Source organism: Musa acuminata, chromosome BXJ1-6, assembly GCF_036884655.1.
Source record: "Musa acuminata AAA Group cultivar baxijiao chromosome BXJ1-6, Cavendish_Baxijiao_AAA, whole genome shotgun sequence".
NCBI classification, from domain to species: domain Eukaryota; kingdom Viridiplantae; phylum Streptophyta; class Magnoliopsida; order Zingiberales; family Musaceae; genus Musa; species Musa acuminata.
The window spans coordinates 18,490,204-18,511,826 of NC_088332.1; the positions used below are offsets into that span (position 1 = coordinate 18,490,204).

At 38.0% G+C, this 21,623-nt stretch overlaps 3 protein-coding genes across 4 annotated transcripts; 2 read left to right on the top strand and 1 right to left on the bottom strand.

The window, feature by feature from the left end:
* Positions 1-258: 258 nt before the first annotated feature.
* LOC135677752 (CBS domain-containing protein CBSCBSPB5-like) lies at positions 259-6,039 on the bottom strand. The gene is made up of 14 exons (XM_065190137.1): positions 5,829-6,039; positions 4,711-4,879; positions 4,488-4,620; positions 4,236-4,406; positions 4,013-4,094; positions 3,764-3,877; positions 3,594-3,660; positions 2,414-2,519; positions 2,253-2,311; positions 1,368-1,477; positions 1,134-1,264; positions 966-1,051; positions 759-848; positions 259-623 (listed from the first exon to the last, which is right to left on the bottom strand). Exons 1-14 carry the CDS (start codon positions 5,945-5,947, stop codon positions 444-446), a joined length of 1,617 nt encoding a protein of 538 aa, XP_065046209.1. The 5' UTR covers positions 5,948-6,039; the 3' UTR covers positions 259-443.
* A 969-nt stretch (positions 6,040-7,008) lies between these two features.
* LOC135677753 (uncharacterized) lies at positions 7,009-7,461 on the top strand. Its single transcript, XM_065190138.1, has one exon. The coding sequence runs from the start codon at positions 7,009-7,011 to the stop codon at positions 7,216-7,218; it is 210 nt and encodes a 69-aa protein (XP_065046210.1). The 3' UTR covers positions 7,219-7,461.
* A 3,076-nt stretch (positions 7,462-10,537) lies between these two features.
* Positions 10,538-19,750, top strand: LOC103974556 (SUMO-activating enzyme subunit 1A). 2 transcript variants are annotated; one of them, XM_009389406.3, is made up of 11 exons: positions 10,538-10,827; positions 11,361-11,456; positions 11,571-11,622; positions 12,775-12,970; positions 14,515-14,594; positions 14,799-14,915; positions 17,410-17,460; positions 18,193-18,259; positions 18,375-18,478; positions 18,559-18,666; positions 19,420-19,750. In XM_009389406.3, exons 2-11 carry the CDS (start codon positions 11,374-11,376, stop codon positions 19,531-19,533), a joined length of 972 nt encoding a protein of 323 aa, XP_009387681.2. In that variant the 5' UTR covers positions 10,538-10,827; positions 11,361-11,373; the 3' UTR covers positions 19,534-19,750. The 2 variants fall into 2 exon arrangements, with proteins under 2 accessions (XP_009387681.2, XP_065043979.1); XM_065187907.1 differs by lacking the exon at positions 17,410-17,460 and having other exon boundaries at positions 10,550-10,827.
* The last annotated feature ends 1,873 nt before the right edge of the window (positions 19,751-21,623 follow it).

A 21,623-nucleotide genomic window follows, 5' to 3' on the forward strand; every position in this document is an offset into this window, starting at 1 on the left:
GATTTTATAGTCCCATCGATCATGTATGATGTCAACGAAACTCCCACGAGTGCTCGTGCTCTTCAGCAGCACTAAAGTAACGCGAAGGTGAGTAAATGGCATCGTAACATTAGCAACAGCTCATCGTAGTACGACAAAGGCTACTGAAGCCTTCATGTGCGTTCGCCATAACGTGGCAAACTGTGAAGCCAACTTGATTCCATGACACCCACAAGCACCAAACAGTGACAGTATATATAACACATTCTGTTACCCACCCTACACAAAATTTGCTTCGCTTGATGATGGCTTTTCTCCTCACGGTTCTTCATTTATATATAACCTGAGAGGAAAGCTATCCATCAAAATGATTACAGGGCTGTTGCTTGCTTCACTTCTCTGCTACTTGCAGTTGCTTGGCTTAGGGAGAGGTGTGTCTGAGGCACTATTGATAGTGTATTGATTTATGATGCGAATCTCTTCAAGTAAGCCATCATACCCAGGCCAGCCACGACTGCAGCTCCTGCTGCAACCATGTTGTATGCTGCTGCCCATGCATCTATGTTTGCCAACTCCATTCTTCCTGATCCCCTACCCTTCTTCCCACACCCATTGGCAGAGTAATCCAAGTGTAACCTCAATCCCTGCACCAAAACAGAAATCACCATATGTTCAGCTGGCTTTTAACCAAAAGCAGAAGTCACAATGGTAACAATAGAGAGTCATTAATCATGTATCAGAAGAATGAGTTGTAAGAAGGAAATCTTGGGTAGCCATGCCTTCCAGCCAACAAGTCTTGCATGGTCCACGGCTGCAACCAGGTCACTGTCGGATGCTAAAATGACTTTGTCACCATCCTCATCTTCGTACTGCAAATTTCCATGTTATTTTAAATGAAATCAGGTTAAGGAAACGTGCATTTTTGGGGGGCAAAAAAAAGAAAGAAGTATATGTTTTTTGCACTGTAATGAACATTCTGGGAATACCAGGATATGTGGCAGATGATTCCTGTCGATGTCATCGCCCACCCTTTGAAGGATGGAAGTGATAAGGTATGTCAAACTCCGCGTTTCTGAAATGTATACTCCAAGCATTACCAATCTTCAAGGCAAAACCTTCAAGTCGATCCATAGTCAAGTGAGTAGCTAACGTACCACAATGGAATCTATGCATCCTGCCCTGTTTATCCTCAAGCTTGAAAGAGAACATGTCAGGTAAGTTTGAAGAAGGGTACGCAGAGGCCACAACGTCTGTCACCTCAGATGTCATCTTCATAGATCCTTCACTATTCCACAATCAGAGTTGGTGATTGAGATGTCATGGTGTATTTAAGCAGTTCGCGTGAAGTGCGATAGCATTTCCCAAGGGGGAAAATTACAGCAGGTTACCTCCGTGTCTCATCATCTTCCTCCGAAGGCCCTGTGGCCATTGCAGAATCCCAGAACTTTTGCATCAAAGAAATTGCGGCCTCATTTCCAACGGCAGCACTGCTTTCAAACTTGTTAACAGTAAACAAAGACATTAATTAAAGAAAACAAAGGGCAAAACAGTATTTTTAAATATTTCAGCTTGTCTAGAATTGAATTTTGTTATTATAGTGGTTGATGGTTGATTATAGAATAAACTAAACACTGCCACTGAACTGTTAGATCATCTGACAAATGGTAGTTATGGTAAGAACATATGGTTGATATGAAAAATTGAACCCATATACATATGTACATATATGTACATTTCTATATGTGCATGTATATATATATATATATATATATATATATATATATATATGTATATATATATATATATATGTATATATATATATATATATATGTATATATATATATATATATATGTATATATATATGTGTATATATATATGTATACATATATGCATATGTATATATTTATATATATATATATACATGTATATGTATATATATGTATATGTATGTATATATGCATATGTATATATATATGTATGTATATATGTATATATATATATGTATATATGTATATATATGTGTATATATATATGTATATGTATATATATATATATGTATATATGTATATATACTCCATATATACATATATATATATAGGACGGACTATTCAGCTCGTGTACTCTGGCTAGAAACTAACATTCACGTGCACCTAATAGAATGATATATGATTTGCAATCTATCGAAATTCACCTATATGTCGAGTGAGTCAATCAATGAAAGAAACAAACTGTCAGAGGAATGTCCTATGTAAAATTATACATATTAACTTACTGTGGCCAATGCAGCATGTGTGATATTAAGTACATCAATCACTGAGACAATGATACCATCTGCAATGAACAAAAAGATGTAAGAGACAGCAAAAAGGATTATTCTATATTTCAAAAGCATCTTTCTCCTTTTTGGGGTAGGAAGAAGATTAAATAGCTTACTTCTGTCTGTTAGAGGAAGATGCAAAAATTTTCCAGCTCGCATAGTGTGAAGAGCATCAAGGATCGAGGTATCAATGCTTCGACATTCGGGATTCGGTGTCATAACCTAAATATGAGAATCATACGTGTCAGGAATAAAAGCACTGGAAACATGACCACCATACTTCCAGACACAAATACGTTATTAGGAGAATCCCATCTACACTGTTCAGGCTAATATATAATATCCTACAAGCTTTAAATGAAACACAAACTTCTATTGCTAGCATATAGGCCAATGATCACAATGCAACATAGTGTGTTACAGTTAGTATGCAGATGAAATTGTGTACCTGTGCTGCGAACCCAGGATTTCTTTCCCACAGACCCACCTTATGAGCAGAAAATTTAATATAATACTATACCTGAAGATATAATTGCTGGTTACTGGTGGTGACACAAGACAATTCCCTAGTTGCTGAAAACCCTCTTCATTATGGCAGGACTGCCATTTTCCATACATGGTATACTCATCCTTGGTTTGACATGGGCAATAATTTTCTTTCTTTTTTTCCTTTTGAGGAAAGTCTAGAATATAATATTCAGAAATAAAAGAAAGAGTGGCTACAGTTGACGATCTGGTGGCACATTGAAATTCCTAACTTATCCCCAAAACTTAATGATATTTTAAATCATCTATACATGTAAGTTCTCTTTTTTGGGTGATACAGTCCCCACTCTCTCTCTCTTTAAAAAAAGACACAAATCTGTAAAAATGAGAATTAAATTAGTTTCACATATACATTGGAAATTTCTTTATCAGATGGCTGTGCAGTGGTCTATCTTCTACTGTTAGTATACAGAATTATTTAAACCATATTCTTATCCCTTGTTTAGGCAAAGATATGCAAAAGCTATTATTTCATTACAATCATGAAATAAGAGTATAGAGCTATAACCTTATTCTTATCCCAAGCATTTCTAACTTGATCAAAGTAGTTATGCCTGCTAATGAATTGCATACTCGGATTATTAAACATTTGATCTCATTTGTTTATCATGTTCTACGTTATTAAGATTATTAATATATAGACATCTTGGAAATCACAGAGATGACAAGAGAAATACAGGACTAATCCAACAAGCTTATATAAAATCATTGTAAGATGGAAAACTCCACATCAAAGTACTGAACACATACCTTTTCTACAGCAGTTGTATCTGGTGAAAGATTCTTTGCAGCCACACGCATCAAAATATCTCTTGAACTGATTCAGAAGAACAGTAGGAAAACAAACTCTCAGCAGAATTAATAGTTAAGATGACGTTCTTCAAGGAAAGTGACCTTAGATTTAGAATTGAAGGGCATACGTAAGTATTCCAATTGGCTTATTTCCGATGGTAATTATTGCCGAACCCATTTGAAATTCAACCATTCTCTTGGTAGCAGACAAAACTGACTCAGTTGGTGAGACTGTAACAACCCTGATAGATTAACATCACTATAAGAAATATACTCTTCATAGGACACTACTAAATAAAAATATCTCTATAATCTTAAAAATCACCTATAGTATATGCATTGTCATTTATGTGGCTAATTACAGAAGAAGATATTACCTACTTTGAGTTCCTTGGATAATTGTTGACAATGATGGCTGAAATACCTGCTCTCGAAGAGCTTCAATGAACGTACTAGGCCCTGGGCAGGAGTAAAATCAGTAAAAAATTTCTGTGAGCAGGTATTTAAGAAGTTGAGGGATAAATAAAAAACTAACACAATAAACAATCTGACAATTGCATCCATCAACTAATCAGCTGTTTGTATTCTGTTAACACAGACCAGATATAGATGTTCCCCAGTTTTTCTCGACCCCTTCAACAGCAGCTTGAATAGCTTTCCCCTTCTCAGCTGCCCTCTCTAGTCGTGCAATGGCATCATATAGACATTTTGTGATGTCAAGCAAAGCAATAACTTCACCATTCTCCACAACAGGCAAATGTCTAAATTTCCCTGAAAATAGAAGCAGAAAAGAAATAAAATATTTAGCTTGATGTAGCAAGGAAATATCAGACGGTTTTAGGTCAATCGAACCAAGGACCATCTTCTGCAATGCTTCCTCTGCAAGAGTGTCGGAAAGAACAAAAATGGGATTTCTTGTCATCACTTTCGAAACTGGCGTATCCTGAAGCGTCAATTCACAAGCAACAACTCTTGTTGCTATATCCTTCAATTAACAGAATATGTAATCATCACTCAACCTATAAGAAACGACTTAGTTTCCAGTATGTAATAAATGAAAACATAGTGTATCAACCTTGTCCGTCAGGATTCCGCAGAGCAAAGCATTTGAGTCAGTCAGCAGCGCAGCATCAACCCTACGAGCAGCCATCCTTCGGCAAGCCTCCAGCACTGTTGTACTGTCGGGCATTGTCAATGCTTTTGACAGTCGTAGCCTCTTGACAGTTCTCTCACCAGTTAAAGTCCTGCTCCAAAGGAATAAACAGGCCAACAAGAGTAATCATAAGGATGTATTACACTGATAGATAAAATAGTTAACGTGGTCAACATCATCAGTAAAAGTCCTCAATTACTCCACACGCATCAATAGAAGTTCTGATTTATGAATAATAACCGCAAAAGAACATATAAGCATCAATCTATTACTGCATCTAGAGTGTGCAATCATAGGGGTGTATAGATAATTGTCAACAAAGAAGTATTCAATGAGCAAATACATGAACTGAAAGAAGGCTTTGGTACATAGTCTACCTTCATTGAGCTGGGAACATTTGGATTGAACGGACAGAGAAATGCTTTGAACATATAAATCGGTCTAATAATGTGGCAAGTAGGGAGAACTACTGACATGATTAACCTCATGTCACCAATTTTAAGATAGGTTTTACTACTCTAATATCCTACATAACCCCATTTATGCCATTTACAATAAAAAATATGAATATATTGAGGCACTCCATCTTTCTCTTGCCAAAGAAAAAGAAATTAATTCATATAACCTGTTTTATGCAGAAATTGGTCAATAAAGAGCTGAACAATCAAGGTCATACAATAACCCCCAACTGCGACGATGATGAAGATCAAACATTAATCCTACCTCTTCCCGCAAGCATTTAGGATTTAAATCGAAATCGCCCAATAAAATGTTTTCCAACAATCATCTCCTTCAAGACTTTGATACAATTCAAATCAAAATGCCATCAGGACCGTATTGCATTTATTAAGCAGTAGAAGCATATGATCAAAAGAACGAAATGTTTAACCGACCAACAACACATGCTCTTGACCTATCATCAGAACGATTTGACATAATTGAAACAAACACAACAATAATATTCGTTTCGCGAAAGAGAAAAGTTGTACTACGTAGGGAAGAAACCGCTTAAAGTAAGACAATCAAGGGCAGAAGCGCACAAAGAACGCGAGAGGGGCGTCTTCCGACCGCTGTCGGAACTCCCCATCTCCGGCTGCTTCTTCCTCGCAGGTGAGCCGCTGAACGACGAGCACCTCCTCGAATGGGCTTGGCCGTCCATCCCCAGTTGGCCCGATTGCAGATCGGAAGTACCAATCTCCTGCAATCGCCGGCAAGAGGGGGAAGGGGAGCGCTTAGGAGTTCCGGGACTCGGGTAGAACAAGGGGAACCGGAAGGTGAACTGTTACGGTTTCTTTTCTATTTCGCGCCTCTTTTATCCCGTTTCAAACGGAACGGTAAGGCCTCCGCGACCGCTAATTAATATTCTCAAAATAAAGACAAATAAAAAATGTAAAAAGAATAGTGATTTGTCATGAGATGTATTACCCAAATTATTTACACCACTGACCACCCATCCTTTGATCGGTGGGTCCACATGCGTGGATGTGGATGATAAATAAGGGTGGATTGCGTCTGTGTTTCTTACTGCGTGGCCGAGATAGGAAAGGGCATCTTCGCGTACCTGCCAAATGGAAGGTCGGTGAAGAAGCTGTGAGGCGTCGAACAGCAGCCAGCCATCTGTATCAAACCCTGTAAACCTGGATCAGATGACACCCTGGTCCGAATCAAACGGGAGCGGGAATTGATACCAAATTAGGAATAATTAGTTATACCAAATCAATTGAATGAAATGGCTTCGTTTGGTCTAATTAAGATAAAAAGATTGGGATAATATGAAAACTTGTTAATATGCTGATGACCGATAGAGATAAAAAAATAATAAGAAATAGTTGGTGACGGCGTGAACTTTATATAATATTTAAATAGAGAATCTTTTTCGGGACTGCAGTAGGTGAAGATCTGGGTGTCCGAGGAAGGAATCCCACAGTGTTGGTTGCCACGGTGGTCGGTCAAAGAAGCCTCGTCAGTTGGAGCCGTCCATTCCCCATTCCCCACGACGAGAATTTTTAAAAAGACGCTTGCCAACGGCACTTCTTTAGCGTACCCACCTTTTGTACCTATTTTAGAATCGGGGATATTGTTGGACCCGCAACTCACACTTCTCTACGTCTCATGGCACACGGTAAGGGCGTAATATTCTGCTTCTCATGACTTGGCGACCTCTGCGGTCTACTCTCCTCTTTATAAACGCTGTTATAGGATGCTTCCATCGTAGACGAGATGGCGGACTGGGGGCCGGTGGTGGTGGCGGTGCTGCTGTTCGTGCTGTTGTCGCCGGGGCTGCTGTTCCAGCTGCCGGGAAAGGGGAGGGTAGTGGAGTTCGTCAACATGCAGACGAGCGGCATCTCCATCCTCGTCCACGCCGTCCTCTTCTTCGCCCTCCTCACCATCTTCCTCATCGTCGTCGGAGTCCACATCTACACCGGCTGACACACTACTTCTGCTGCAACCGCCTGCCTTCTTCCTGTCTTCCTTGTTGCATATCTCCCCTGATGGACGCTTAAGCATTACAATTAAGTTTCCGCCAGCGGCAGTTCCTATGTCCTTTTCTCTACTGTTGTTGTTGCTGTTATTCGTTTGGTATATGTCATTTCTGTTTGTGAAAATGTTATTGCCGTTTATTTTGGGATATATTAAAGATGACGATGTCCATGAAGGCATACTATGATTCATGAATACAAGTGGTTTCGTTGTCTCTCTGGTTCTTGGTTTCCATACTCGTCATTTCCTTTGCTAGTGACAACCACGCAGACGAATCTGATGGGGGGTGAGAGAGAGAGAGAGAGAGAGAGAGAGAGAGAGAGAGAGACCAATGTAGCCCACGAGGCGATATAAAAATTGTTTTTCCCACAGGCAATGAAGGAAGAAGGGAGACTCGTCGTTGACTCGAACGAGATAGTCAACTGTTGGTAGACGCATCAGAGACCATGGGGAAGGGGAGGAATTCGATCGTTACCAACTGACATGAAATCAAGACCGACACGGTCTCTATATACAGGTTAGGACGGAGGGGCGAGTTAAATCTTTGATCAGTATGATCAGTCGTTGATTAAGAGAATTTGGCGGAAAGACGCGATGAAAAATGTCAGTATCTTAATCCCTTTAGCTTTGAGATTTGAATCCCTGGGTGATGATATGAAATAGTGTCTAGAGTTAATCATCGTATGCCTTGCGGTTTTGTTCATATGTCACTATGCATGTAGATTTTATCGACAGGGGGCTGACCTAATGGATGGTCATTCTGACCGAGCTAAGGTATTCATTTACATGTCCAATAATCTACCATTGTTCTGTTATGCTTGTTCGTCCGAAGTGATGACAGTTAATCATTTGCTCGTTATTAATCCCTTTTGTTTCTATGTAGATTCTAGGAGAAATAATTCCATGATATGATTCTTTCCTTGTTACGTTCCCTTTTTAACTCTCTAGGTATACTAACTGTTTCTAAAATATAACTTAATAATTCAGCAATTAAACTTCCTGATAGACCACTTTGGTTGTATATCAGATGATAGCCCGGTACCAGCTTGATTGTATATATAATATATCTATATATTATTGATACGCATAATTGAGTCAAGGCGACTTGGTACATAAAGTTCATCACGTCTTGAGAAACCTATCTTCAAAGGGAATGAGTTCGTGTCTTGAGAATCATATCTTCTAGGGGAAAGAGTTTGTGTCTTGAGAATGAAATCTCCAAGGGGATTGGTTCATCACCCTTGAAAACATTATCTCCAACGGGGATGAAGGAGATTTGCCCACGTCAAGAGTGACATATGCAAAACTAATTCAGGTGAACTATACCTGAAAGGATCTTATCTAGATAATGGTGAGAGAAATTATGTTGAAATAAGAAATACTTCAAATAATATTCTCTCTTCCACCTCACGCAGACATGGTTGATTCTTCACCGGAGATCTTTATAGCAGCAGTTCATGAAAAAGGTTTTGCTACCTGAGAGCAATAAGCAGAATGTTTGCCCACTCTCGATGCTCAAGACAGCATCTATATATGGCACACAGAAATGCCAGTTTTCTTCTATCATTCAAGCCATCTAATTGCTCACGCTTGGCTCGGTGGTTGCTGCAGCAATTCCCATTTGATCTGGATGATAACCTGGATGAAGAAGAAAAGAAAGAAGAAACTAGATGTTGCCATTTGATATGATGATTCCATGGTTCACAGCAAACAATTCCAGTGAAGGACACTTCTATCTGCTGCCAAGAGAAATCACTTCGTTTCCACTGTAATGGAGGAAGAACACATGCACTGGCGGAGACAAAAGATTAGCAGATCGCAACAGGCCAATTGAAATGTAGCCTACAAAACATCAGATTGCATGATTGCAAGAAACCTACGTACTCTTCTCTTCAGGGATTTATTAGCTTCAAAGGGCATTTATTCCTGTCAATACACACGGACAGAGTTACTAAAGGAGATTCTAAGAACAGTTTTACAGTTTATATATATATATATATATATATATATATATATATATATATATATATATATACACACACACACACAAAAGAGGTTAGCGATCGTAAGTCAACTCCAGTTAAATTCTCATTTAAATTTATATCTTTTAAAAAAATCATTATGATGCTAAACATATTAGTAGTGGCGTTTTCTCAGGTATTCTATATTTTATATATTTTTTAATTCAAATAAACTAATAATAGTTGTTGCACTGCTTACTAAACCGCGAAACAGTGCAGTTAATGGAACTCGATCGCTTCGGTATTCCCTTCAGAACATTGAAGTTTAGATTAGATAGACTTCGTCGAAATTCTAGCTCAGTTGGACAGACAGAGCCATCTCTTGCTTGAGATCGAGGAAGTACTTTCCTCCTCTTCTTCCTCTCGGTGTTGCCCTACGACGTCGTGTTTCCCGTGTACCGTCGACCGTACGTGATAACACCTTCATGCCGTAGGTGTGGCTGCTCATCACCATCGATCGCCATTGCAGGTGCAGGAGAAGGCAAGAGTGGATGCTGAGCTTGAGAGGAGGATAGCCTTGTAGAGTTCTACAAAGGTCGACACTTTGAGCTCTCTATCCCTTCCTGTCACTTGTTTCTCTTCATATTAATGGCTTCTTTTTTGTTCCTGCTGCATGTAATACTTGAATGTGTGCGTAAAGAAAGGATACATACTACTTAGAAAGCTAGCTCTATCATGAGTTGTTCCTTAATTCTACAATTTAGAGTGCAGAGAGAAACATTGGAAAGGTCGTCGCTCTTCATTTGAAATGGAACCAAAGAGAAGAAGATGGCAACACAGATCTACGCTTGGGTTATTCTCCTTACTTCAGCATGATGATTTTGGAGAGAATTTAGTTACTAGATTCTACAGGTATAATTTTGTCTCAAATCTTTTGCTGGATTTTAGATTTTATTTGTGTAAATTAAATAGAAAAAGGCAAATCCACACACACATGCATAGAGATTAGACAGGAAAAACAAATCATATATAAGCAATGCACCGAGCCCTAATTGACCCAATCGAAAGCCAAATCCATAGTAACCTGCCTAATTACCATCCCTATCGGGTTACTGTTTGTTACGATCCGATTGAATCCTTCGGCTTACCGTCGACCTGATCCGATGTCAGCCCGATCTGAAGCCAACCCGATCTAAAACATCTAATCACAAGAATTGTACTTGTTCGGACAGTACCGGACCGCTGGGCGTTAACATGAGAAACCAATAACGAATCCCCGTCGGTTCAATTTGGTAATTGGATCGGAAGCACAACAGATTTCTGACGAACCGGAAAAACGGGCCGGCTGAAGCCATAAAACTTATCGAATCTGCCCTAGTTCAGGAAGCCGAGACCAGCCCTAAGCCCTCTTCTCGTCGTCGGCGACGCCGCAGTCAGTTACATCGGCGGCCTCGAAACTCGACCAGGTGCCACTTGTTGCAGGAGTCGGCTCATCTTCTGCAGTGTGTTCCGAGAGTCTCTCCTCTAAAAGCGATTCCGTGTTCCTATCCCACCCGTGCTAGGCTGTGGCGCATCACCTGTGTCTTTGGGAAGGACGGTAAGAAGCTGCACTGCTAGTCCCAAGAGTCGTTCCTTAGTTGACACAATAATCGTCCTTTTTTTTGTCTGTAACTCAGTGCTGCTGTTTGTTTGTGGGTTGCATTGATGTCATTTGAAGACGTTAATCTACTTTTTCCTTTGGATAATTCTTGATTCTCTTTGTTGGCGTATAAAAGCTAAATAAATTCCATTTTTCACCGATACCGGATACATTTAGAGATTTTTCGAGGTGCTTTGAAGCTTATTGCACCTTTCACTACACAAAATCCTACTAAAAATTCTATCTTGGTCTGTATTCTTTGTAGCATTAGACAAAATATTGTGGGTTTTTTACAACTTATTGTTTGAATCTCAATCCCGGTTCCTCGTATAGATTCCAGCTTTGGAGAAAGCATTTTAGCTGATTAGCCGTTGATGCTTTCTGTCCGCCTCTTCCTTTCTTAACAATTTCTAAGAAAACCGCATCTCAAGTTTTCTCCTTTCTTTAACCATTCTTACAAGGTCGTATCCCTAATCATCTTTGCTTAGCAGATTAAGGATCAAAATGGATGGGGAAGAGCTTACTGCACAACAAACAGCCCTATATGATCGCCAAATTCGAGTCTGGGGGGTTGATGCTCAGAAAAGGTAGTTTGAGTCATTTCCTGTTTTCTTAAGTATTAATTATATGGTCTCTCTTTTGTTAATTTGATGTTTTTTACTCTTCTTGGTTTGATATCTTTTTTTTTTGTTTCAAAAAAGGTTAAGCAAGGCTCAGATACTCGTCAGTGGATTGAATGGCACATCGGTTGAGGTAATCCAGTTCTTTTGTGATTTTACTAAAATTTAGTCCTGACTTCGTAATTATCATTGAAAAGATTGTTGGATTATGTGTCCTCTTGTCACATGGATTTGTCATTGATGTGCCACAATATGGATGAATAGTTATGTTCTTTTATTCTAGTTCAATTGCCAACATTTATAGTCTGGGTTTCAGCTTGTTGCTTATTTTGTTTTCAGAAGCCTTGATCAATTATAGTCTAGTTAAGGCTTTCATGCAAATGCATGAACTCTAATCGGAAAATTAGTTTGCAGAATGCATGTACTCTGTACTGGTTGAATCATTTATAGTCCAGTTAAGGGTTTACTTCAAGCAAACACAAGAACTCTGAATGGAAAAGTTGGTTTGGAGAATGTGTGTACTCTGTACAGTTAAGTTTTGGATATATGATTCATAACTTTGTTGTGAAAATGGATTAAATGTAGAGCTCATTATGATAGCTAAATATAGATAATATTAGTTTCTCAAAGGAATGCTACCTGAGAAACTTCAAGTACTCTTGGATTTTGGATATGTTAATATGGGATTACAAGAAGAATGTTGGATAAGACAACACTTTTTTAAGGGGATTAGATTATAATACACATTGGAACATAGTTGTTTCTTGTCTTTTTAACATTTTTGAAATAAATGTAATTTTTCCAGTAATATATTGTTAATATTCACAGACCATGTGCTCAATTCTCTTAAATAATTTTTTTTACTCTGTTCAGTATATTTATTAATAGGCATGTATATTATAGGTTTTCAAAATAAAACTCACATAGGGGTTTGAAACTAATGTCCCACTGTAGTAACTAGATATGACATTAATTAAGTTAAAAAGTGTAGTACTAATGTGCCATACGAGCCAAGAGTAGTCGATTAGAGCAACAGCTGAAAGTTCTACTTTATCTGTGTGAGTTTTCCTATATGAAGGTACTTCTGCGGCTACATACTTGCTCTTACAGTTTCTATGAATATTCAATAATTTGTGATAGCTAGATTGCTGAAAGTAACTCGGTAGCTAGATTGTTGAATTCCATGTTAATCATCTGTCAAGACTTTTAAAATAGTTGTTATTGGAGGTCATGTTGGAAGCATCTATATTTACCACTCACACAAGTTCTTTTCTCTTTTGGTTAGTTCTGCAAGAATATTGTTCTAGCAGGAGTAGGGAGTTTGACACTGATGGATGATCGTTTAGTGACAGAGGATGCACTTCAAGCTAATTTCTTGATTCCACGGGATGAGACTGTATATAGTGGTAGATCCCTTTCTGAACTATGTTGTGAATCTTTAAGAGATTTCAACCCTATGGTCCGTGTTTTAGCAGAAAAAGGTGATTCCCATAATTCTTATCATTTCCAATTATGAATGCTTATTCTTTGGTGAAATCTCCAGCTTTTGCCAGATAAAACATATTGGTTGAGATGTGTGTTGGTTGTTGAGTTTGTAGCATGTCAGCAAAACTTTTTTTATATGCTTGCAACATTTTGATTTCACAGATATAGCTATTTCTGTGCTGTCATGATATAGAGTATGACAATTTCAGATGTTAATATATGTAAATTCAATAATATCATGTTTTGCAAAACAAAGTTTGATTTAAGGATATTTAGGATTGATCAATCAATACTATGATCTAACTTATCTTGCTTGTTATATATGAAGGTTCCATTTATCAGAATTTGGGTCCTTTGTGTTTATATCTGTGGAATGTTTGTGTCATCACTCAGTCAATATGGCAATGTAGGATCACATAAGTTTGAGATATGGCGATTATCCCAAAATAAGATTTAGAAAAATCAGTATATGGATTGTCTGTCCCAGACAAAAAGGCAATCCAGATCTCCTGTATAAAAATGAGGTTTTGGATTGGAGCATCAAGGTTCTGGTTAAATTTATTTTTCAAAAAAAAGTTGGCAAATTAGAAAGATATGAATTATATGTCATGTTATTCAAATAATTTAAACCATAAAAAGATTAAGAGATATAAAAAAAACTTAAGAAGTAAAAAGATCAACAAGAATACTGATTGGTCAAAAGATAGGAAAAGGAATTATTATAATATATGTATCTTGTAAATGCACCTGTTAAGACTTTAAGATGACCCTGACTTTAAGGTAATGTACCTAGCCTAATGCCCAAGTGGCAAAACCACGTACAAGGTAAACTGATTAATTATATCAGTAAAGGTTTGACTCACATTCTTTAGCAAGTTATTATATATGTATGCTTTGAAGGTGTCTTGGCACCTTGATAAATTTGCTCTATTGAGACCTGGGTGTCAAATTTTGAGCTATATGAAACTACTACTTTTCATGTAGGGATAAGTTGACATACATATTACCTTTCTTATGCCTGGTATGATGGAAATTCTGTGCACAGGGCTATCTTCCAATACATATTCCCATTTATGGAATCTTGCATGATTGAATTAGTGTCCATATATTCTACAGGTGAACATCAGATAGGTCTCATTAGGTTCATGTACTGTTATAGTGGTCAATTATATTTCAATGGGATTTAATATCTGTGCATGTTAACATGAATAGTTAGGTCTGTGGAATTAAATTTTGCAGGTTTTTGATATGTAGGAAGCAGAATATTTTTCTAAAATATGATGCTTTTCTTGGTTGGAGTACAAAGAGATATTGGGCACAATGAACAGCTTTGGTTTATTAAACACATCTTGGCTATGATAGTATAATACAATACAAGACATTGTATTTAGATTATAATTCGTTTATACAAACATGTGCCCTCTAGACTGACATATGATTTATAATTCATACTGCATCATTATCTATTTTTCTTTGAACTCTTTGTACAATTATAAGGAGTTTGGAATGTAATATCGTATCTGAACATTGTCTTCTACAGGTGATTTGGCACAATGTGAAATGGAGTTTCTTGACAAGTTTGATGTTGTAGTTGTTACTGGCTGTTCACTCAAAACTAAGGTACTGAATGACACTTGATATAAAGCCTATCTAATTGAGCTATGCTTATAGATATTTCCATTAAATTTAATTATTTGATATTCTAGATCTGATTCGTATTTCTGTAACTAATAATGTAGTAATTCTGTGTTTCACATGTGCTTTGTACTTGCATTCACCTATGTTGTCTTTGATCTGTTAATTCTTTGATTATTTCTTCCCCAGATAGAAATCAATGAGAAATGTCGTAAAAGAGCCAAGCGAATTGCATTTTATGCAATTGAATGCCGAGATTCCTGTGGTGAAATTTTTGTTGACCTGCAGAACTACACCTATGCACAGGTGCAGTTGTTGATATTAGCAATGTCATCAGTATCAATTATATTAAGCTGATTATGCATTGTGCTATTTTGGACAAATGATTGCAATCATAGTCTGCACAAGGCCTTCCTTTCCTTAAGTATCGTGTCTTGAAATATACTGCCATTTGTTTTTGGGTGTTTTATGTAGCTCATTAATTGGTCACAGTTATATGCTTTCCTTTTTTGATAGTCTTTTAATTTATGTTAAGAATTTCTTGTCATGTTGACAGTTATTAGTGGCTCATTTAGTACGATTGTATGTCTGGCCTGTTTTATATACACTTCTAATATGGGAGTTGATATGACTAATTTCTTTAGTTTGCTAGGAATTCTTCCTTTATTTGTTGCATGCTTGTATGCTAGTCATTAATAGAACTCTGCTGTGGTATCACATTCTGATATGTTATGAAAGTTTATTTTCATTTTAGACAGACAGCTGGTTATTTGATATGATTTACTCTAGACAACAGACATCACAGAATTTCAGCAAAATGTTGTCCCTTTTTAATCTAATACTAGCTGGTTAAGAGTAGTGTCATGCAAGTAAATTCTGGTATACCTCGGTATGTACTGGCTATTATTTAACATCTGACCAAGTACCAGAATTGGAATGCTATCCACCAATCTAATAGATTACTGAAACTTGTAATGAATTGGTATTTTAAATCCTTCGTGCTATCTTAAGCAATATATTTCAGAAAAGCAATCTATCTAACAACGAAAAAAGGCATACACAGTTTATGAGGCTCCCCCAATTGCGGAGTTTGGGGAGGATCAACGTACTCTGCCTTACCTTTAAATATTTAAAGAGACTTTATCTGTTACTTGAATCTTGGTCTCCTAGGTCGTAAAGGAGCAACCTTATTGATGTACCAAGGCCCACCCTCAGCTATCTAACAACTGCATGCATGATTTTTTAATGTTCCATTTACCTGAGAATATGAGTGTGAAGATTATGATTACCACTGAATTTCCACAATGTAATTAGTGTGTACTATGTTTACTGCTAGTTTAGCTGCCAAAAGGATCCATGTTTGGGTTTGTAAGTGACACAAAAGCAAGATTTCATGACTGCTAGGTTGTGCTGGATTCCAACCTGAAAACTAATGCAATTGAAATGTAGTTCTATAACACTGCATTTATTATCGTTGCCTAGAATCCTAGGCTACTTTTTAGCCACTGTATATGACCATGGATCTATTAAGTGTATTTTTCTGCACTTTTCTTTACCCTTCGTATCGACATGTGCAATAGACAGGGTGCAGGCAAATAAATAGGGGAAGATGGATAGTAAATGATAAACTGGGGAGAAGACACACCAAGTCCATCAATCAATTAAATTATAGATTTGTTGTATTAACTCAAGACCAATTTTAACTCGCTCCATGATCTGTGAGGCATAGATCTTGACTAGACCTACCTAGCTTGTGGGAGAGGCTTCTTTTGAGTAGTTTGCAATTTTATAAAATTTCTTATGGGAATGCATCTAGAACTCCCCAAACTTGTATACTGTTGTTGAGTAGAAAACCTTAGCATCATTGTTTTATTCTAAAGGAAAACTAAACTAAACTTAGTGTAATGGACAAGTACACGACCGTTCGCATCACAGCGAACAAAAAAAATCAAGTTTCGAAGGCCAACCTTTGGTCCAAAAATTACATGATTTGGTTGTACGGGCATATGTCGCCAACCAATTAGCTACACTGATCCCCTTTCTAAAAACCCTCCCCAAAAACATGGGAGAATTTACATTCAACAAAACAAATAGTCAATCCTTAAATTTTCTTGACCAAAGTCAATATGCTCCAGGATGGAGGAATATCTTCAGTAAAATATCCACTAGGATTCTTAACATCGATATCACTCAAAAATAGGACGTCAAAAACCACCTAAACTATCCACTTAAATCAATAACAAGCCTCCATAAATACCTCAAAAATTGTAAAATATACATGTGACCCAAGTCTGAGTTGACTAGTAATGAGATTCATTGGGCTCTTATTCAAATCCATCATACATCAGATTACTATCTTTAATGGACCTTACATTTTAGACCTTCATTCCCACATAAGATTGGTTTGAATGAATGCTCCATGAGTTGGTGTCACAGGTCAGTGCTAATGTTGCATACAAATAATTTGACCTGGTATGTGCCTGTGCTTCAAAAGAAATTTGAAGGTCATTAACATCTTTTTATGACGATGTTTTTCCCTCATGGATGGATCAATCAAGACTGGTCTATGAATGGATGTGATTGTCAAAAAAACTTGCTACATGATCAATGAATCCTCTTTTAATTCTCCTTTAGATGATCGATCTTACAATATGATCTTTGTGCTCTTCATTAATTGATTTGCTTCTTTAACCTTTTCAGCCTGTTCCACTGTTTCTTTTGATGGCCTTCAAATGCTGGCGCTTGTGATTTGGCTTATTAAGTTATCTAGAAATGACACTTCTCATTATTTTTTCGGCAGAAAAAGTCTGTTGGTACTGCTGAATGTCATTTGAGTTATCCAAGTCTTGAGGTACATCTTTTAAGTGGTATTAAATATTATTTGTGATGTAGTATTCCAATAGCTGCATCTTTGTTTTGGATAATGTAATTAAGCCATGTTTCTTGATGTTTAGCTTCTTTTGACATCAGATCTAGTGTAGTTTACTTGTTGCTTTATGGAATTGCATACTCTTCAATTATTGCCAAAAACCATAAATATTTTAAAACCAAAGTATGACAGAAACACCATAGTGTGTAGCACAACGAATTTATTGTCCATTGTGGTGATAAAATGCAACTTTTGGAGGTTCTCTTGTATATTGCATTTATCTATTGATGTACACCTTTGCAAGTAGCTTTTCTGAGTTTTGTCCAACCTTATATGGTTAATCTTTATGAGAGAATGGTGTTGAGTATCAAATTCATATTTAGAATTTGTGGGTTAGGATGCAACTTGGTGATTGCATAAGATGTCACTTATATTAACACAAGTTGTAAATCTATGTTCGACCCATATATATATATATATATATATATATATATATATATATATATATATATATATATATATATACCTGATCGTAAAATTTTTTTTCCTGGGCCTAACACAGTTCTTCGGTCATTAAATTCTTTTTACAAGATTAGAATCTTAGTTTTGTTATTGGTTATTCTATATAGATAATGACACTGAAACTTGGTCAAATGTCCTCTGCCTCCGGATTCAGTGGACAAGTTTCATTTGCAATTATCATCTCTATTGCAGGATGCAATTTTATTACCATGGAGGAATCTTCCTAGGAAAGTGAGCAAATTGTACTTTGCTATGAGAGGTTTGTAAGAAAACATACTGAAGCAATTTCTTTAAAAAAGTCTTTATTTTCCCCCCTTTTGCTATGCCCTCCATGGTTAACTCGTAATGCATGACGTTAATTATTTTTCATGCAGTAATAGAGAAGTTTGAATTATCCGAAGGACGTAATCCTGGTGAATTGTCTAATTTTGATCTTCCTGCTGTTTTGAAGCTGAGGAAAGAGCTATGTGATGCTCAGGTAACCTGGATATTTCATAGCTAAGCATATATTATATTTGTGCATGCATGTGATGTCTTCTTTACCCAATTCTTTTTCAGTCCTTGAATGAGTCACATGTTCCTGAAACACTTCTGGAAAGGATACTAGTTGCTGGGCCAATGTTATATCCACCTGTATGCCCGATACTTGGTGGAATTCTTGGTCAGGTGTGTAAAATTTTATTTAAAGTCTATTATTCATGAATCTTCTTTTCTAATGTATGGATTTACCTTGCAACGTATATTTGTTTTCACTATAATAAGTGTCATCCAAGATAACTGAAAAATGCTCGAATCCAACATGAGGCTTCTGCCAATGTGAGATCTAAGTGGGGTCTATATTACCTTATATTTAAAAATATAGAAGCTATTTTCATGACTCGAATTATGATCACTCAGGTTGCAAGGGAACAACCTCTTCCTTTGTCATGTAATCTCTCTTTTTCTGTCTGCTTCTTTTCTTATGCTAGTAAATTAGGTGGGCCCTAACCCCTGATTATTTCAGAGAAACCAGGACGCAATACATAGTTTCATATTTCAATGACTATCAAAATTTTCAGTATTTACAAGAATAAATGAAGTTGTCCTTAACTTTCTGACTCATCTTGTATGTTGAATTTGAGCCGAAAGTTGAAGGCTACTGTCTATATCTCTAACCTATGATGCAAGCCCAACCTGATGCGACCTACTTTGGGATAAATTGCTAGCTTGTTTACTTTGATTAGTGTACATTAATTCTTTTCTATGTTATTTAAGTATTCGTATACGAGATGGATTATTATCATATGCGGTGCTGTATAGCTATTTCACGTGTTTTTTCTCTGCATTAAATAAATCAAAGAGTAGAGCCTAGTAAACCAAGAATCTCTCATGATTTGGAGTCACCATATGCAAGCTAAAGTTGTTGCTTCATTCTACCAGGAAGTGATCAAGGCAATATCTGGCAAAGGTGACCCACTCAAAAATTTCTTCTACTTCGATGCTGCTGATGGAAAGGGAGTGATCGAGGATATCTCCAACCCCTCCTCGATCTGATATCCTCTAAGACAGAAGATTGGTTGTCGTGTTAATTTAAAGTCCTAATGCTCCAATGTACTAGTCATATGTTATGTGACTTGGAGTTCTCTTTTCCAAATTTCACTGTGTTTTCCAAATGTCATGCGCCAAGTGCATATGATAATCCTGTACACTGATGGTATTAGACTGATGTATCTGTTGTTTCTGTGCTATGTCGATTTTGCTCGAATCTTAAGGTATGTTGTCAGTAGAATTTGCCACCGATCTCAAGAATGAGATACATGCAGGCTCCATAAAAGTTCTTTGTAAGGTCTACTCAATGCAAAATTGATGAGAGTCTCGTTCGCTGATCTCCACAGCGACATGGCCACGGTGGTTGGAATTAGATATCCTTAATCTAAATTGCTACTAGTATTGACATCATGTATCCGAAATAAAGGGAACAAATAAAGCTGAACAGCCCCTTATAGCCTCTAATCCCAAATTCAAAACTTCAAACGTGGGTTAGGGGACAGTTCATCTCCTTCCACATTTGTAGGACTTACAAGTCCTCGACTCCATCCCAATACCCTCAACCCCACGCTGCCGCTGAAGGACAACCGGTCTCTCTGATCTCAACCATGGCAACGTTGCAACGGGATCACGAAAGGCAGCAACAGGAGGACGAGGACCATCTCTACAGGCGATTCCAACACCTCCAACACGATTGGAATTCCTACAGGCAGTCCACCGCCCGCCGTCGTCGCAGCTGCTCCGCCACCGACGTGTCCACCTTCACCTCCGCGGACCTTCTCGAGCACATCCACGACTCACCGAAGAAGCTCGTCTCTGCCCTGCAGCAACCTCGGCCTCCTTGGGAGTCGACGAAGCCTAACGGTGTTGTTGGCCGGGCGGTGGAGGAGATCGTGGCCGAGAGGCATGCGGCAATGCGGAGCGGCAAGCTAAGGGGGCGGAGGCTGTTGGAGGCGTTGGAGCGTGCGAAGGACGAAGCGGGCTTGCATGGAGGACAGGAGATATGCAGCGTCTGCTCTTCTGTGCTCGTCCAGGGTGCCGAAGTCGACTCCTCGTCCTCCTACTGCTCGTCATGCATCGGTGAATGCAGCTATCTTCAAAACGAGGAGTGCATGTCTTCTTCCTCTTTGTCGTCTTCTCCTCCACCATCTTCTTTGGAGAATACGAAGAAGAAGAGGGTGGGAAGAGTTAGAAGACAAGTTGCAGGTGGCGATCATGGAGGTAAGTGGATGGCTAGGGTTGCTGTGTTCGCAGTTATCGCTATGGTTTTGGCAGTCGCTCTCATCTCGCTGAGTGAGTTTGGCATGGAGGAGCGTGGAGATTTCATGATCCCAACATGAGCTTTACGTGGGCTCTGATTGAACCAATTCCCTTGTAAGGTTCCAAGTCACATGAGTTAGTCTTCCGAGGATAATGACCATGGGGATGAGGGACTGTGTCTTGGCCTTCATCTACATTGCAATTCCCTTGTAGGTTTAGTTTTGCCGTCGTACGCATGAGGCACTGTGTCCTGTCCTTCTTCTACGTTACAATTCCCTTGTAGGTTTAGTTTTGCCATCGTACGCATGAGGCACTGTCTCTTGTCCTTCTTCTACATTACAATCCCTTGTATGTTTCTGTGTCTTGTCCTTCTTCTACATTACAATCCCCTTGTATGTTTAGTTTTGCCGTCGTACGCATGAGGCACTGTGTTTCATGATCGTCTCATGATGTATTAATATGCAACAGCACTAAAACAAGCATCCCTCCTCCGTAAGTAATTCTCCTAGGGTAATGGTCGCCTTGCTTAGAAGGTGATTTTTCCCTATTTGAATGCATTAATTTTGTGGATTGCTAGTGGTTTGTTATTGGAGACCCGTATGAGTTATTTTTGTATTTAAAAATAAAAAAACATTTTATTCTACTGCTGTAGAAAGAATTAAGAGGATCAGAGTTTGTACAAACAGATCATCCGGGAAATCAGATCCCAGGATTGACAATGAGCCATATGACAATGAGCCATATGACAATGAGCCATATGACAAAGTAGTGTGGTTGGACCATGGACCATGACTCATGTTTTGATGATCGATTTGAGTTTGACGAGATGCAAGGAT

Coding starts and splice junctions, on each gene's coding strand:
- LOC135677752 (XM_065190137.1), bottom strand. CDS start 5,947: ATGGACGGCCAAGCCCATTCGAGGAGGTGCTCGTCGTTCAGCGGCTCA. Junction 1,478..2,252: donor CACATGCTGCATTGGCCACA/GTAAGTTAATAT, acceptor ACTGTTAACAAG/TTTGAAAGCAGTGCTGCCGT. Junction 849..965: donor ATCATCTGCCACATATCCTG/GTATTCCCAGAA, acceptor GGAAATTTGCAG/TACGAAGATGAGGATGGTGA.
- LOC103974556 (XM_009389406.3), top strand. CDS start 11,374: ATGGATGGGGAAGAGCTTACTGCACAACAAACAGCCCTATATGATCGC. Junction 17,461..18,192: donor TGAGTTATCCAAGTCTTGAG/GTACATCTTTTA, acceptor TCTCTATTGCAG/GATGCAATTTTATTACCATG. Junction 18,667..19,419: donor TTGGTGGAATTCTTGGTCAG/GTGTGTAAAATT, acceptor TCATTCTACCAG/GAAGTGATCAAGGCAATATC.
- LOC135677753 (XM_065190138.1), top strand. CDS start 7,009: ATGGCGGACTGGGGGCCGGTGGTGGTGGCGGTGCTGCTGTTCGTGCTG.